This window comes from Urocampus carinirostris, chromosome 12 (assembly GCF_059441175.1).
Source record: "Urocampus carinirostris isolate Australia breed hairy pipefish chromosome 12, RoL_Ucar_1.0, whole genome shotgun sequence".
Classification (NCBI taxonomy): Eukaryota; Metazoa; Chordata; class Actinopteri; order Syngnathiformes; family Syngnathidae; genus Urocampus; species Urocampus carinirostris.
In genome coordinates, this window is record NC_142360.1 from 1,105,659 (window position 1) to 1,124,165 (window position 18,507).

Sequence of the window (18,507 nt, forward strand, 5' to 3'; positions counted from 1 at the left end):
TATCGAGGCTGAATCACGGACAGAAATTTCTGCCTGTGAAGCAGACGCTGTTGGACGCTTTGAGATCGCCATACAGACGAGATACAGCAGTGCTTTACACGCGGTCGGAAATTCACACGCGGTTGGCCGCGCGAAAAAGTTTTGCGCTGCTCAAAACTTTAGACCACGTGTTAACCGCGGGCGGCACACGTGGTACACACGAGGCAATGACGCGGAAATGACGCGGAACAACGTGCTATGGCCGCGGCCAGGGTGTGGTTACACGTGGGTAGGATGCGAAATTTCAGCGGGTAATCGTGGGTGGAGCACGGTCATAGCATGTTCTGCGCCTGTATCGCGGTGTTATTACGTGAAATTAGCGTGTTACGCGTGTGATGGTCAAACGCCTTTCTCCACGTGTATACAGCGCGATTTGCCTAGCACACGTGAGTTGTGCTCGAGACGTCAAGGGGTGAACATGGATCCCCGTCACCGTAGTGACCTCGTCTTAATCCATTTTTATTTCTTGACATTTCTTTTCATTTCATAACAAGATAATAAAATAAAAATGAAAAACTATCACAATAATAACATATTGGCTTCTTCGGTGCCATAGCTTGAAATCTTGATCTTCACGGGACTGTGTCTTGAGCGGTTATGATTTCTACAGCCCGGTGTTATGCTGAGAAATGCATCCCTGCCGAGATTTGCATCCCCTCGCTACTACAACCACTTTTACCTCGTTTTATCTCACTTTTATATCACTTTTAGGGAATGTAATGGCGAACATATAACCAAATCCACTTCGTCTTGCATTTGTTGGGAATGTAATACAACATAAACCATTCCGTCTTTGTTTTTGTTGTGAACGTAATCGAACGGTAATGCACACCGTATATAAATCACTTTTGAGAACTGTTATGCACTCTACCGTAAAGCTTATTATGCAGAAATAAGCTTTATGGTAGAGTGCATAACAGTTTCAATACGAGCAATTTGAATAGAAAAAGGCAAAATAAACATGTTACCTGCTCAAAAGTGATTTGTATACGGCGTGCATTACCGTTCGATTACATTCAAATCAAATACAAAGACGGAATGGTTTAAGTTGTATTACATTCCCAATAAATGCAAGACGAAGTGGTTTTGGTTATATGTTCGCCATTAAATTCCCTAAAAGTGAGATAAAACGAGGTAAAAGTGGTTGTAGTAGCGAGGGGATGCAAATTTCGGCAAGGATGCATTTCTCGGCATAACACCGGCTCGGCAGCTTTTATACCCGTGGTCCACACGCGGAAATGATGCGGAAATGACGCGATGAGGGAGCGGAACAGTCGCCGGCGTCTGTTTTGCGGGCATACCACCGATGAACAGCGGGTTGGCCAATTTTGCGCATTTTCCATCGCGGGCAACCATGGGCAAAAAAAAAATCGCAAAATTTTGCCCGCGATACAGACGCAAACGGCTGTGTGACCGGGCCCTAACCTGCACAGCACATATAGGCGGGGCCCACACGCAAGCATTGTCAATGCCATGATTGGCTTTGTACCGTAAGTGAACTGTATCGTATCATTGGCTAGACACCTGTCACTCACTGAGTGACAAACAAAAAAACTATATTATTGGGCGAATTAATTAGATTAGATTAAGTCTCATATTAGATATTAATTAATCCATTATGTTGATGTTGTTTATGCGCTGGATAGATTTTCTTGTGCGCTGAGAATGTGCGAGCAGTGCGCGATTGTGCGGGCAGTACGCGATTGTGCACGCGCGCAGTTTAGAGGGAACATTGGCAACGAGGCATGTGCTGTCACTGGGATTTATATTTTGAGAATGTATTCGCAAATTTTGATCAATTATGCACAGCATTCGGGTTACATGGTTCTGATTTTTTCCGGCTCTTTCAGCTATATGACTTGGTAGAACTCATACATTATCCTTCTCACAGAGCCCAAATCCCTCAGTGATTGACATGGCCCTTGTGGCAACATATGCACCTAATAAACCAGTCCCCACTCTCTATATAATTTTCTGCGAAAACACAGAACCACCTTAATGAAGATAAAAACTGAATGGGAGCACAAATTACAAGAAAACCTATCCCAAGAGTTTTGGAAAAAGGCCCTTGCAGCCGTTAATCCCTCTAGCAGCTGTGCAAGGCTGGCTCTTATTCAACTTACGGTGCTCCACAGACTCCATTACAGCAAACATCTCTCATCTCATCTCATCTCATTAGCTGCACCGCTTATCCTCAGTAGGGTCGCGGGGGTGCTGGAGCCCATCCCAGCAATCATCGGGCAGTGGGCAGGGGACACCCTGAACTGGTTGCCAGCCAATCGCAGGGCACACAGGGACAGACAACTCACTCGCTCATTCGCACCTAGGGACAATTTGGACCGGCCAATTCACCTGAAATGCATGTTTTTGGAATGTGGGAGGAAACCGGAGTGCCCGGAGGAAACCCACGCAAGCACGGGGAGAACATACAAACTCCGCACAGGAAGTCTGGAGCTGGATTTGAACCCACGCAGGAGGTTCCCAAGACATGTACTGTGCCGCACATGCGCTAACCACTGCGCCGCCGTGCTGCCCTACAGCAAACATAGACTCCATAATTGGTTTTCCAATTCAATTGATAAACGTTACGGCAGGTGCTGTCAAAGTCCTTGTCACCTAACTCATATGTTTTAGTCATGTCCTAAACTAACTGAATATTGGGGATCATTTTTGGGTGCTTTTCTGATATTTTAGGAAAACATATCAATCCATCTCCGCTCATAACCATCTGTGGTAGGTCCCCTGACAACCTACCGACAACTGTTACTCAGGATAACGTTTTAGCCTTCCCCTCTTTCATTGCCCGTCGAAGGATTAACCTTTTGTGGAAGTTCCCAGAACCACCTTCCTTTAAAACATGTCTACACGATATACTCTATTTGCGCAAATTAGAGAAAATCAAATTTCATCGCAGAAGATGTGACCGTAAATTTTATTCTCATCGGGCACCCTTTCTCCACTATTTTGGAATGCCCCCAACTGACAGCATAGTATGATAGACCTGCATGTCAGGGTGTGGTGACTTCTAACTTTGAATGTCGTCAGGCGCCCCCCACCCCCACCCTACACCTTCATATATCGGTCTAAGGCTGGATAGCTTAAAGTTTGACTTGCTGAACAAGACACAAGCAGTATTGTTATGATGTTTTAATGTTAAGTAGCAATTTAATGTTTTATATATATATATATATATATATATATATATATATATATATATATATATATATATATATATATATATATAATTTAATATATATATATATATATATATATATATATATATATATATATATATATATATATATATATATATATATATATATATATATATATATATATATATATATATGTATATATATATATATTTTCCTTTTTGTTTGGTTTTGATTATTTTATCATTATTTATTTATTATAATTATTTTGTTTATGTTTTTGTTTGTGTTTGATTTTGTCTTTTTAAGTTTTGGTATTTCAGAGGATTATTAAGTAGCAATTTAATATTATATATATATATATATATATATATATATATATATATATATATATATATATATATATATATATATATATATATATATATATATATATATATATATATATATATATATATTCCTTTTTGTTTGGTTTTGATTTTTTTTTTTATCATTATTTATTTATTATAATTATTTTGTTTATGTTTTAGTTTGTGTTTGATTTTGTCCTTTTAAGTTTTGGTATTTCAGAGGATTATTTGTTTAGGAGGGTTGAAACTTCTTGAATATTGAGTAAATTGTATCATTGCGAATATTGAAATTTTTATGATTCTTTGCAGTTGGGAAAAAAACAAAACCATGTACAACTGTCTGTTACGTTGAAATGATTTTGTCTATCAAAACAAATCTAAAAAAGATAAAATAATAAAATAAAATGAATTAAATGAACTTCACACGTCTCTGCTGTGATCCATTATCCCCAGTCACATATTTTATCGAGCGGGGTCTGCCAGGAGGCACTTTTGTTTAGGGGTTTGATGTTCTGGTCCGGCTCAAACGAAATGATTTGGGCCACGATCTGTTATCTACAGTCAAATGTTGCTGAAAGCAGGGGCTGGGAGTGCTATTTTTCCTGTCCTGGCCGCTAAAGTTTGCCCTTCTGGCCTGCCTAAAACAAGCTAAACATTTTGGGCCAAGATCCATTATCCCCGATTGACTAATGGGTGGGTCAACTTAGCAAATTGTGTCAAGTGTGACATCTTTTTTCCGTTCTTTTTCCCGCCTTAAATTGACCAATGCGTCATCGATCCATTATCACTGATCCCATATTGCTGAAAGCGTGGACCAGTAGAAAGAACTTTTGTCGGAAGGCGTGCCCCGTCCTGGCTTGTCTAAAATTAAATCGACAGTGTTGGCCGTCATCAGTTATCTCCGGTCGACTGTTTCTGAAATCAGGGACTGGTTGAGTGCATTCTTTTTCAGTCCGTCAAAGTGCGCACATGTGGCCATCCTACAATTACCTCCACTGTTTCGGCCGAAATACATTAGCCCTTATGATTATAGCTGAGAGCGGGGGGCTGAGAATAGCAAATTTGTGCCCAGGTTTGGGAGGGTTAATAGTATAGTATACTAGTATAGGTTATTAAGCAAAGCCTTTCCCTTTCACATGGCAAACAAGATATAGTCTGTTTTAGTACACATTACAAGGGCATTAAAAACCCAACATTGTTTTAAACCCACGTTTGTTCACTTTTTTAAATTTTCAACAATTTTTTTACTTGTTTGAAGTGGGAATTCCTAACCCATTTAAAGTATTCATATTTACTATGCTAAGTAAATTATTTTTCACAACTTAACAACACAGTGATCAAATATTAGGTTTGTTTGTAACAATGATTAACTACAAAATACAAAAAGGGCAGCACGGCGGACCGGTGGTTAGCGCGTGTGCGGCACAGTTCTGAGGTCATGGGTTCAAATCCAGCTACCAACCTTCCTGTGTAGAGTGTGCATGTTCTCCCCGTGCTTGCATGGGTTTCCTCCGGGCACTCCGGTTTCCTCCCACATTCCAAAAACATGCATGTCAGGTTAATTGGCCGGTCAAAATTGTCCCTCGAGCAAATTGTCTGTCCCTGTGTGCCCTGTGACTGGCTGGCAACCAGTTCAGGGTGTCCCCTGCCCACTGCCTGGAGATGGCTGGGATGGGCCCCGGCACCCCCGCGACCCTACTGAGGATAAGCGGTGCAGATAATGGATGGATGGATGTATACAGAAAGAAGATAATAATTCAAGTTTACTAAATGTCCCTGAACGCATCTCTAGCTAGCGACTTTGCTGCCAAGCTGCCTTGCACAAGTTGTGTGTAAATCTGATATCTCTCAGTGTGCTTTAAAAACTTTGCATGTAGTATTTTTATTTGTCGGAACAAGGCCTTATCAAGTTTTTGTACTTGATGTTGACGCTGTCATTTCTGTATGTAACCTCTCGAGACAGAAGCAATATTGAGCATAAGCGACTCTCAGACTGTAATCATCTAAAATGCATCACTCTGTTGGAAAAATCTATTATAATCTACTATTGAATTTATTGTCAGCTATTTCTATAATCGATTTTCGTCGACAATGTCGACTAATCGTTGCAACCCTACTTTGTCTGGGAAACAAATCCAACGATCGCTAACAGATTATGGTCGAGTACAAGGTATGATAACTTAAAACAGGTGCTTATGGAACTGAATAACCAGGAAAAATAGAAGGAATACTCTAGTGAGAAACCAAGACAGCTTTCGTGCCTGGTCGACATAACGTAAATCAAAATCTCGGCCAACATTCTTTTCATGCCTTAGCATAATGTCAAGGGAGACATCCCAGTCTGATGTGATGTGGCATTCACTAAAGGTCGCGTTAGGCATCTCCGCTCCATCTGCGCCGGCTGAAGTGGCAGCTGTCATATGGGCCCTGGCATCAGCCATTACCAGGGCCCTGGGGGGAGGGGGCCTGATGCTATCAGGATTTTTTTCTTTTTTATATTGTTGCTGCAGGCCTGAGGACTAGACACAAAAAGAAGAATCTTGAAGCAAAGAATTTGAACGTCACTTCCATCAATTTTAAACCTCCAACTATACATATATATACATATATATACATATATATACATATATATATATATATATATATATATATATATATATATATATATATATATATATATATATATTGTCCGATCCAAATTGTCCCTAGGTCTGAATATATATATATATTGTCCGATCCAAATTGTCCCTAGGTCTGAATGAGCAAGGGAATTGACTGTCCTTGTGTGCCCTGCGACTGGCTGGCAACTAGTTCAGGGGTAACCCTGCTCACTGCCCGAAAATAGCTGGGATGCGATCCAGCACCCCCGCGACCCTACTGAGCTACTGAGGATAGGCAGTGCAGATAATGGATGGATGGATATATATATATATATATATATATATATATATATATATATATATATATATATATATACCACTGCCCGATGATTGCTGGGATGGGCTCCAGCACCCCCGCGACCCTACTGAGGATAAGCGGTGTAGCTAATGAGATGAGATGATATATATATATATATATATATATATATATATATATATATATATATATATATATTGTAGATACATATTGTGTAGATCTTTTATTTCTATAAATTACTCATTACACTTATTTATTTACATTATTATTGTCAAGACAGATACTGTAGCCTAAAATACAAATAAGAAATAAAGAATTATAAATAAAGAATTATAAATAAAATTACAATAAACATACTTTTAGCATTTTTTTTCTAGTAAAATAATAAGTATAATTTTATTAAAACAGAATCATTTGCCAAAATCACGGGACTAGGTGACATGGAATGTAGCAGTTAAGTGCTGAAGGCACAATTGGTACGAGCTCGCTTTTGTAAAATGGTCATGTGGGCTTCTGCAGTAAGGAGATGACAGCTAAACAGCTTTTGAAGTTATGTAATATCATTTAAAAAGTATTTTTAACAAAGATGTGTTTTTGCCTATTATTTGAATCGATTGTGTTTTGTTGAAATTAATGAAGTATTTTTACGCCACTAGGGTTTGCTATATGATACGCATTTGGCCCTTAAAACACAGTTAACTGTGTTTTCTGCAAATCACTCCAAGAAAACTCTCACTTTGTTTTTGCTCATGTCTAACTCCTCTAAATCTGTTCATTGTGATTCACTCCAAGTTTATGGGTGTGACACTTGTGGTGAACCAACAAAGGACAGACAGGATCCAAGACAGCCAAGAAAGGAGGGGCAGACTCTTCCAGGAAAGAAAAAGGAAATAATCGGTGACACCATCGAGACGATGAGCCCTTCAAACTGGGCAGGTCTAAAGGACAACGCGCCAACAATCCATCCCGGACGGTTGCCATGGCAAGAGAACAGTTTACAAGCCCTGTCAGCGGCTTTTACTGCCTCGCCCTTGTGTGTCTGAGACCCCCCAGGCTGAGGACACTGTGAGGCTGACTAAAAGTGACAGCCAAAGGGGGTTGAGAGGGTCTAAAAAAGGGTGTGCTGGTAAACCGGCTACTGTCACTTATGGGGGACAAACAAACACTAAACCTCTTTGTCTCCCACTTCAAAAATTGAGGCAGTGGAGGCGACACTAGGGACAGATGTTGCTCTCCAGTTTGGTAGTCCCTGAACTTGATTTGATTGGCGGTTAAAATTGAGACAATCTTAAAGGTGGGGTGCGTCGTTTTAAGAGTTATTAAAAAGTTGAAAGTACAATATTTTCTCTATTAACGGGGTTCATATTGGTGCATGAAATCCTTAAAAAAGTGCTTGACTTTTATTGTTGTGTTTTCAAGGTCAGGAAAATGCCTGAATTTTGGTTGAAGTACTTGAAAATGCTGATTCTCTAGAACATGCAATAAATGAAGAAAAATAAAAAACAAAGTGCTGTCATGATTACCGATGTGAATCACCTGTGCCCGCTCATTTGGCGCCAACTGCTGCGGGCTCTGATTGGCTCCCTGTCCCTATTTAAACCCAGTCCTGTCAATCCCCTTTTGTCAGTCCGTCTGCGGACCTCTGTTTATACAAGGAAAGCCTTTTTCAACCCTGACTCCCGCCTGTCCCGTTTTTGCTCTCGTTTGTCTCCGGCTATGACCTGTTTTGATCCCGACCACGTCTGCTCTCCCATCCTGGCTTACGACTCGTTTCCGACCCCGACCACGCCTTGCTCTCCCAGTCCCGGCTACCGACCAGTTTTTCCATCCCTGACACCACCATCGCTTGTTAGGAAGATCCACTTCCGTGTTCAGATCACTGTGCGGGTCTGAGAGCGACTTGCTTCCCGCATCCAGCGAGCATCGGATCGCTGCCCTTCCTCTTTCTTTCAATAAAATTGTACATGATTGGGTCAACCCTTTGTTCTGGACGTGACAAGTGCGTGAAAATGACACTAACACGTCTGCTCTAGTCACTTGTCATTATGGCGTTAACATGTGAAGCGTTACACGCCCTACTGCACCCGAGAGGACAGATCTATTTAGCAAAACAGTCTCTTTTGGCTCGGTTAACTGAGACAGGTCCTCAGATTTTTTTTTTTTTTTAGTTATTTATTATTAATATTATAAAAACATTATGCACCAAAATATTTAGGAATTAGTTATGTATGGTTTTTCCAGCTTTGATTTGGAAAATCTTTAGGATGGAAACAAATTATTCTTTACTGAAATCAGTTTATAAATTTGCCTCTAGGTGTTGCTTGTGCTCCACCATGAACCTTTTTTTCCTCTAAAGGATGCTAGAAATTCCTAATTAACTTTTTTACGTTTACGTTTTTACTTTGAGTTTTTTGAGTTCTGATATTAATTACTAATCTTGAGAAAATTGATTCAATGAACCAGGTCAACTGAAACAGCACACACAATTTATTAAGACAGAGAATCAATTCTAGAAAAAAAAGGAGAGGGGAAGCTCCGGAGATTATGGTTTTAGTCCGCTAAAATTCTGGAAGTTACTAGCACAAAAAGAAAGTTTCTGGCTATAATGCTAGTCGGTTTGGGGAAATTCTCTTGTACAGAAAATACACTCATTCACAAGAACTAGTTAAATCTGAAGCCGTCCTCTTACTTGTCGTTGTGGAGTGATTTGGTCTCATGCTCCAAATGGTCACAGCGTATAGCCCACGTGCTGAACTCTAGGCCGCAGTGCAGGCCCGCACATCCTCGCCAAGCGGCCGTCGTGCGAGACGAACAAGCCAGGCAGGCAAGAGAAAAGAAAGAGCGACTATTGCTCAGTCAAAACTTTTCATATGGACAAGTGGCGCTTGACCAGATCATCCCTCTTTGGGCGTGGTCTCAGATTTCTGATACCCCCCAGTATCGGGTGACGGTGTTTGAAATTGCCAAACTTGTTAGAAAGCCAAAGAAGTGGAAAATTAGCGTCATGTTCTGTTCTTGAGAATGTCCCTCCAATCGACATAGTTACGTACGGTGAAAACATTATTTTATCAATACATAGCCTTGAATGTTTTAATTACATTCAAAACTTTATGTTTTCAGATTCCATTGTGATACATGGTGAATTGGTGCGTCAGGCAACTGTCCAAAAGGGGACGCAGTCGTTCCATCCATTCCAACATTCTGAGTTATTAGAACTGGGCAACTGTAACGGTTCAGTTTTTGTTTGTGTAAAAGAAAGAAGGGAAAAAAACATGGAAAAAAGCAAAATGTGGTAGTCATTCTTGTGCTGGGCTTATTTGCTCTACAGTAATTTCATACGTTTTGCAGGCGATCGTCGCAAGACGCATGAAATATAAAGTAAAATATTCATAAATGTAAAAAAAAAATTGTAAAATACAAAACAAATTTAGCTTTTTACACACTGAATAGATTATAGATTAATGCCAAACAATAAAATATATATTGAAAATACTAACTTTTCAGTGCTATAAAGGATTGAACAAATTCATAACAATTTACTATTTACAGTCTATTTTCACCAATTTATACACAGATCCTCTGAAAAACATGCAAAAGATATAAATTAAAATAAGTAAAACAAAAATCAGCAGTATCTAAGATTGAAAGATTGAATGCACTCTGCTTAGAAGCAATCGATATTATCAGAATGAGTCCAAATTTAGCTATTTTTCTACTTTCTAGTCAACAACAACAACAAAGAAAAACCTTTTTTTTTTGATTGGCTCTGGATTTCTTCCTTTGAATGTATGTACTGACTAAAGTTCAGGTGCCTGTACACATGTGTGCCTTGCAACTGATCTTAAGCTCTCCCATTCCTGGCACACATGACTAAGTGATGGAGAGGAGGCAAAGTATTGCTACTACTACATAAGAGAATCATTATACATAAATGCTTGAAGCCTTTCTAAAAAGTGGTGTCGGCTTATTAAATATTTTAGAAGGTGACTAATTATTGGGTATCGTTTTCCTACCAGGACAAAAACTGTGTGTACATATTAAGCATTTACCAGTCCAACAACTGTCAGCCCAAAAAATATCATGGAGAGACATTATTTTCTGTGGTGTGTCTTTGTTTTCTGGTGATGCCTGACCCTCTCCAGGCCTACATTCAGTATGTTTCCACCCGGTCTTGAACCGGGGACCCTAGGCGAATCAGCTAACCACTGCCCTACGGAAATATAAAAAATACTTATACAGTGGGACCTCGCTACTTCGCGGTTCCATGTTCACGGGTTCAGAGCTTTGCGGGTCTAAAAAATAATAATAATAATTCAAAATAATAATAATAATAATAATAATAATAATAATAATAAAAAAAAATATATATATATATATATATATATATATATATATATATATATATATATATATATATATATATATATATATATATATATATATATATATTATTTTTATTTATTTTTTTAAGCATTTTTGAAGGGGCGTCTCTACTTCGTGGTTCCGCGTTTGCGGGTTCAGAGCTTCGCAGGTCTAAAAAAAAAATAAAATAAAATAAAATGATTTTTTAAAAAATTACAAAAAATAACTTCTTTTTTTAAGCATTTTTGAAGGGACGTTGCTACTTCGCGGATTTTCACTTACCCCGGGGGTGGTTTTGGTCCCCATTAACCGCGATAACCGAGGGATAACTGTAAACCCCTTAATAATTATAAATCACTTCTTAATACATGAATTCTCCATTAAGAGATAATCAAATTAATAAATAAACAAATACACTACAAATTCATACAGAAATTCAATAAAATAAATAAAATTTTAATGGATAAAGTAATAGTTTCACAAAATATATACAGATAAAAAGCGAACATAAAATGTCTACAAATAGGTAAATACATAAAACTTCAAAATTAGATAAATAAACATAAAATAAAAAAAAAATAGTTAAACAAATACAAAAATACATGCAGAAAATATAGACAATTTAATAAAAAAAAAATTGAAATCTGAACGTATAAAACAAAGACACCATAAAATAACAGATGCCCGGTGGGACATGCCTGGAAAAATTGACAAGTTGGCCTTGAATGAAAGTTCTTGAAAAGTGCTCGAATTAGGCCATGAAAAAGGCTGAGGGAGGCGTCCAGGAGGCATCCTTATCAGATGCCCGAGCCACCTCAACTGGATCCTCTCAATGCGGAGGAGCAGTGGCTCTACACAGAGTCCATCCCGGATGACTGAGCTTCTCACCTTATCTCTAAGGGAAAACCCAGACACCCTGCGGAGGAAACTCATTTCGGCCACCTGATCATGTTCTTTCGGTCATGACCCAAAGTTCATGACCATAGGTGAGGGTAGGAACGTAGAACGACTGGTAGATCGAGAGCTTTGCCTTTCGGCTCAGTTCACCACGACGGACCGGTACAGGGTTCGAATGACGGCAGACGCTGCACCGGCCCTTCTGTCGATCTCCTGTTCCATCCTACCCTCAATCGTGAACGAGACCCCAAAATACTTGAACTCCTCCCCTTGGGGCAAGATCTCATCCCCAACCCGGAGGGAGCATGCCACCCTTTTTCGACTGAGTACCATGGTCTCGAATTTAGAGGTGCTGATCCTCATCCCGGGTGCTTCACACTTGGCTGCGAATCACTCCAGCGAGAGCTGAAGATCACGGCCTGAAGAAGCCAACAGCACCACGTCATCAGCAAAAAGCAGTGACGCAATGATGAGGCCCCCAAACCGGACTCCATCCCCACCAAGGCTGTGCCTAGAAATTCTGTCCATAAAAGTTATGAACATAATTGGTGACAAAGGGCAGCCCTGGCGGAGTCCAACCCTCACCGGGAACGAATCCGACTTACTGCCGGCAATGCGGACCAGACTCTGGCACCGGGCATACAGGGACCGCACAGCCCGGATAAGACTGTGCGGTACCCCATACTCCCGAAGCACCCCCCCACAGGGCCTCCCAAGGAACACGGTCGAATATAAGTTATATATATAAGTTAGTAAAGCGCTTTTTTTTGTGTTGGAGCCACTGAAGCGTGCCATTGCAAACTGCTTAAAATTAACTACACTGGTTTGGCCGCAATCTATTATCCTGAGCCGACTATTGCTGAGAGTGGGGCTGAGACAGCAAATTTGTATCAAACCTGGCAGCTCTTTTTCCCCTGTTATTTCCATTCAAAATGAATAGAACCTGTGCAGCTCCAATCCATTATATTGGTGGACTTTTGCCTGAAGCAGGTCCAAGAGACCACATTGTGATCCATTATCCCCAGTCGAATATTGCTGCAAGCGAAAGCAGCACATGTTAAAAACGGGAGGTGGTTCTTCCCCCATTAACAGCAATACACTTTTAATGTTTTTTTGGAACACGGTAGCTAATTAGGATATGTCTTCATTTCCCACCATACAGCAAATTTACTCTTCGACCCTCATCTCAGAATGGATTCAAGTCGTTCAAGTCGGGTCTTTACTGTAGTTGCAAAAGGATAACGATAGTTTTTCCCTTTCTGGATGCCAAACGAGGTAAGTTCTTGTTCACTAGCGCTGAGTGATGGATGTCTTTTAGGAGTAAAGCAGCTCATCTACTAGCAAAAATCTTGATATCGTTGAGCTTTTTGGGATCCCAGCTGGCTGCTTATGGCCCTAATCCATCACTGGGGCCCAATGGCCTCCTGGATAATTTTCCCATTAATGGCCTATGATGTCCACATGGTGATAGCGTTCACACACTGCCGTGTACTTGTTTTACTTTGTCAATGTAAAAGTTCAGGCTATAGATTGTTGTACTATTAAAATCATTGTTCATATTCAGCCACAATTATATTTCCATCTTTAGCCATTGTTATAGCTTCATGTTTAGGCAACATTAGAGCTTGAAGGGATACCATGTAATATTTGACCACTATACATCGCTATATTGTGTAGTGCAAATCGAAATGAGTGCTACAATGCACAGAGAAGAATAGTCAAGTCAAGTCATTTTTATTTGTATAGCCCTTAATCACAAAGAGTCTCAAAGGGCTTCACAGGTTATTACACAGATTTTTCAGACTATTATTACACCATCTCCTGATCTGGAACCAACATGAGGGCAAGGAAAAACTCAAAAAACCTCAACATGAGGAAAATGAAGAAACCTTGAGAAGGGACCGCACATGTGGTATCCCCCTCCCAGGATGACCAGACAGCAAAGTATGATGCAATCACAAATAATACCGAGATATTGCCCACGAAAAGTATAGGTTATTCATATGCTATAGCGTAGAAGTGAGATTAAGCTTAGATTTAAACATTTCCACTGAGGTTGCAGATCGGATCTCAGGAGTAAGAGCATTCCACAGCACCGGCCCAGATGGAGAACGCTCTCGAACCAGCGGAACGCGAAAACATCAAACCGTACGTTTTTTTCCCGAATCAAAGCAGACGTCAAGGGTTTGAAGAGGCAGCACGGAACGGGCAGAATCTTTAATGATCCAACTCTTAGGACTTGTCTGTGTTGTCGCTATATGCAGGAATTTAATGTGTGCCAGGTATGCCTAATTAGTTCCCAGGCATCCTGGAACTTCACAAATATTGTGGAAAGGAATCCAAATGGAAACTTGAACACAAAAATTGGTTAATTTTTTCAAATGCAAGGGGGAATATTATGGAAAGAGATTCCAAATGGAAACTGGAAAATGGGCAGATTTCTTTACTAATGCAAAGGGGAAATATTGTGAAAAGGGGTTCTAAATGGACACTTGAACTGAATAATGGGCAGATTTATTTTCTGATTTTGTATTTTCTAATGGGCTTAATTTTGCCCCAATGCAAGGGGAGAATACTGCCTGAAAAAGTTCCAAATGGAAACTTGAAAATGAAAATTGGCTGATTTTTTTCCTAATGCAAGGGGGGAATATTGTGGAAAGATAATAAACAGAAACATGAACTGGAAAATTTATATTTTTTCCTGAGGCAAGGGGGGAATATTGTGGGAGGTTCTAAATGAAAACTTTAACTGTAAAATGGGTAGAATGATTTACTAATGCAACAGGTTTCAAATGTATACTTGAACTGCAAATTGGGCAAAAATAAATCTAATTCAAGGGGGAATATTTTAGGAAGTTTCAAATCGGCACTTGAACCTGATACCAGGCAGAATTTTTCCCTAATGCAATGGGGAATATTGCTGTAAGAGTTTCCAGATAGACACTTGAACTGGATATTTTGGCTGATTTTTCTCCTAATCTAAGAGATTCTAAATGGACCCTTAAACTGGGAAATGGGTAAATTATTTTCCTACGCAAGGGGAATGTTGTGGGAAGTTCCAAACTGTCCTTTGAACTGTAAAATGAGCAAAATTGTTGATATTTCCAACTAAATGACATGATTGATAATGCTGATGATTGGCATGATGATAAATGAAATCTCATTTATTGTGAAAAAGGGTTGAACTGTCCATGCTTGACCCAAATTGTGTTATTTTTTTTAATATCTGTAGGAGGCAGAGTGAAGGTGCTCTTTGATGCCCAGAATCCGGTGTGTCCGGTGTGTCAGTGTGTACTACGACCTGGGAAACTGCAAGAACACATGGAACAGGAGTTGGCAGAACTCAGCCAGATTCAAATCAGGTACCAAAATCGGACCACAAAATCTTTCGGGATCTCTATGATCTGATATAAGTATCGCCTTGGAATTACATTTTTCATATCGCTGTCTTCAGCCTCCAGGCGACAAATCCTACGGCGGGCCAATAATGTCCTCTAATAAATGCTTAGAGGCGGACATGTTTTGTGTGCAAATGTAGGGACAAAAAGACACACATTTAGACTCTATGAAGGACCTCTCCAATAAAGACATTACCGTCTAAATCTGCTTAAATATCACTCGGTGGACATTAATGGTGTCAATTTGAAGCTGGCCCTCAGAGACGTTGGCTATGTGTGTGTATACTTGTATTCGAGGACCATTTTTAGCATTATTGTGAGAACCGTCCTCATTATGACATTTGGACGGTCCTAATGTGTTTAGACACATTGTTTCAAGTTCGAACGTAGTTTTTAGAGTCTGGGTTTGTGTTAGACACTATATGTGTGTGTGTACTCCCATTTGAGACATTATAGGACTGTTTTCAGGATTCGTGCAAAAATTGTGGTGACCTCTTTATTAGGACATTTGCCGGTCCTAATGTGTTTTGATGCCTTTTTTAGAGTTAGAAAGTATTTTTAGTGTCAGTTAACTCTGTATGAGTGTGTGTACTTGTATTTTAGACTTTTTAGGACAATTTTCAAAATTTTTTATCATCATTGTGGGGAACAATAGTCCTTATTAGGATATTTGTGTGGTATTAAAGTTGGTATACACCTCCTTTCAGGATTAAACCCTTTTTGTAATCGTTAAGATTTGATTTACACACTATGCGTGTGTATTTGTGTATTTTCACTCATCTTTGAGACCTTCTTAAGAACATTTAAAAACAAATAACATCACTGTGGGGACCAATAATCCTTAACAAGACATTTGGGTGGTCTGAATGTTGGTATTCCCATTTACCAAAAATTCCGAACTATAGAGCGCACCTGATTATAAGCCGCACCCACCAAATTTCGGGAGGAAAACCGATTTCGTACATACACAAGCCGCATCTGAATATTAGCCGCATGCGCCCACATTGAGAAAATGCAACACAAACACAAAATTAACCCATACCCGACAGTTCAGAAATCACAGCCGGCAAAATGAACGGAAAATGATACCGGTACTTAAGGTTTGATGCAGACCTGCAGTCTGGGTGCCCGTTGAAAGTAATCCAAGGAAAAAAGTGTATATTTCCAAAGGTAAGGGTGGGAAAAATGTATATCCACTATTGTCGGCCGCGTCCACAAACACGTCTCACCTTTACTCCACTTCCCGTCAGCCCGCGTTTGCCCCGCCCCTTCTTTCTCATTTGCTCGTGCAAAACATATCAGAATAAGTCTCTAAAATAAATACATTACAAAAATATACAGTTGCAATTGTAAGAGTTGTGATTGATCTGGAAGATGATGCGGGGATCAAACATAAAGTTTGAAAGTTTAAAATGTATTTGTACATTTTTACTTGAGAACGCTCTCGAACCAGCGAGACTCCGACCCCCCCACACCCCCCCGATATTGGAAAGATGATTTGAGATGGTCCCATTCAAAATGAATGGGAAATTCTGGGTTTTTAAATCGTCAGTTTTGTCATCGTGGTGACGGATATCGGTAACCCCGAAGATAATTTTTCAGCATGAAGAAGTTAGCATTTAACCGTTAGCATTACTTTTTAGCACAACTCATCAACATGAGTCCATTAGCATAATTTGTAAATATGAAGTCGTTAAAATATTGCCATTACCAAAATCTTTTAGCAGGAAGAAGTTAGCATTTAACGGTTAGCATCAGTTTTTTAGCATTTATCCATTAGCACAACCCATCAACATGAGGCCATTAACATATTTTGTAAACATGAAATCGTTAAAATATTAAAATATTGCCATTACCAAAAATTTTTAGCATGAAGAAGTTAGCATTTAGCCGTTAGCATCACTTTTTAGCATGCATCTGTTAGCATAACTCATTAACATGAGGCCATTAGCATAATTTGTAAGTATGAAGTCGTTAAAATGGTGCCATTACCAAATTTTTTTAGCATGAAGAAGTTAGCGTTTAGCTGTTAGCATCACTTTTTAGCATGTATCCATTAGCGTAACTCATTAACATGAGACCATTAGCATAATTTGTAACTATGAAGTTGTTAGAATATAGCCATTACCAAAAATGTTAAGCATCAAGGAGTTAGCATTGCCGTCAGTGTTTACAGCTAGCTTGCGCTAATATTTGGGCTGGCTATGCCAGCCAAACTTTTTGCTAGCGGCGCACATAGCTGTTAGCATCCTCTTGCCAGCATCCACTCTTTGGAATTCACCATTTACCTATGGTTAAAGGTAATGTGGGTCGGGCCCCCCTCAAGCCACCCTGGACAGTCCCTGATTACGATGACTACCCTCAGGAAAGCCCTGGTTTTCATGGCTACCCATTGATTTGTGTGGGCCCATGTATTCCGGATGGGAGATTCTCAAATCCATTTATTCCGGATGGACTTGTATGGCTTATCCATATTGTCGCACAAGAGTCCTGATTGGGCCGGAATTTTTGGTATATGAATCGATGGGGTACTCCAAAAGCTCTGGGAGGAGTCACCTATCAAACTTTTGTGTCAGAAGATAGATATAATAATAAAACGGGAGATTATATTAGTTGTGCTTGCTTGCCCTGTGCTTACAGCACTTGGCAATGTAGTCGTGCCTTGCTGAAGCAATCACAACTAATTATACATGGCTACACATATTCACAAAGAAAGACGGTACACCGCTAGTTTTCAAAGCTTTCATCCCAAACCGTGCCTGTGAAGGGTAGCAAAACGCTACTAGGAACACGCTCGCGACACAGTAAACGGGCCTGTTAAAAAAAAAAAAAAACATACCGTACATATAGAAACCACGGTAAATTGTCCTCATCTTCCTCCTTATAACTGACGTCATCAAAGTCGTCTTCCTTCAGTATGGGAAAGAGACTTTGTCATATAGACGTAGTCCCACGCTCCCTGATTCGAAAACACGCTAGCAACACGCTCGCAAAGTAAAGTTTACGTGCAGTAGCTGTTTTCATCTTGATCGGACTGCTCGAATGCATTTACCTTGAAAGCTGCGTCTTGTGCCTTTCTTTTTGCAATTTGCATGATGAGGATATGTCTACGCTAATTTAATTTGTGCAGAAGCTAAGAAGTTGCAGTCTTCCTCGGCGCATATATTCCAGCGGTCTAAATCTTACTTTTTGTACTCGAGCGCCGCTGGCGGCCGTGTCAAAGATAGTCATTATTAAGACTCTTTGGTGGCTGTATTTACAGATAAAATACATATATTGTTAAAAACTACATCGTGATAGCAGCTGCAAAGTACTCACGAGGCTTCAAGTTGGTTGAAAAAGGGAAGACCAAAACGGTGTGCGTGGTTTATTATACCTTCAGTGAAAACAGGA

General features: G+C 39.7%; 1 protein-coding gene across 8 annotated transcripts in view; it reads left to right on the forward strand.

Annotated features, from left to right (window-relative positions):
* Nucleotides 1-18,507, forward strand: part of rnf220b (ring finger protein 220b) — a 108,300-nt gene that overhangs the window by 38,062 nt on the left and 51,731 nt on the right. For all 8 annotated transcript variants that reach the window (XM_088349184.1, XM_088349185.1, XM_088349192.1 and 5 more), the window contains exon 3: nucleotides 14,949-15,078. In XM_088349184.1, the coding sequence (XP_088205310.1) occupies nucleotides 14,949-15,078 (130 nt within the window). The remainder of the gene's footprint in view (nucleotides 1-14,948; nucleotides 15,079-18,507) is intronic.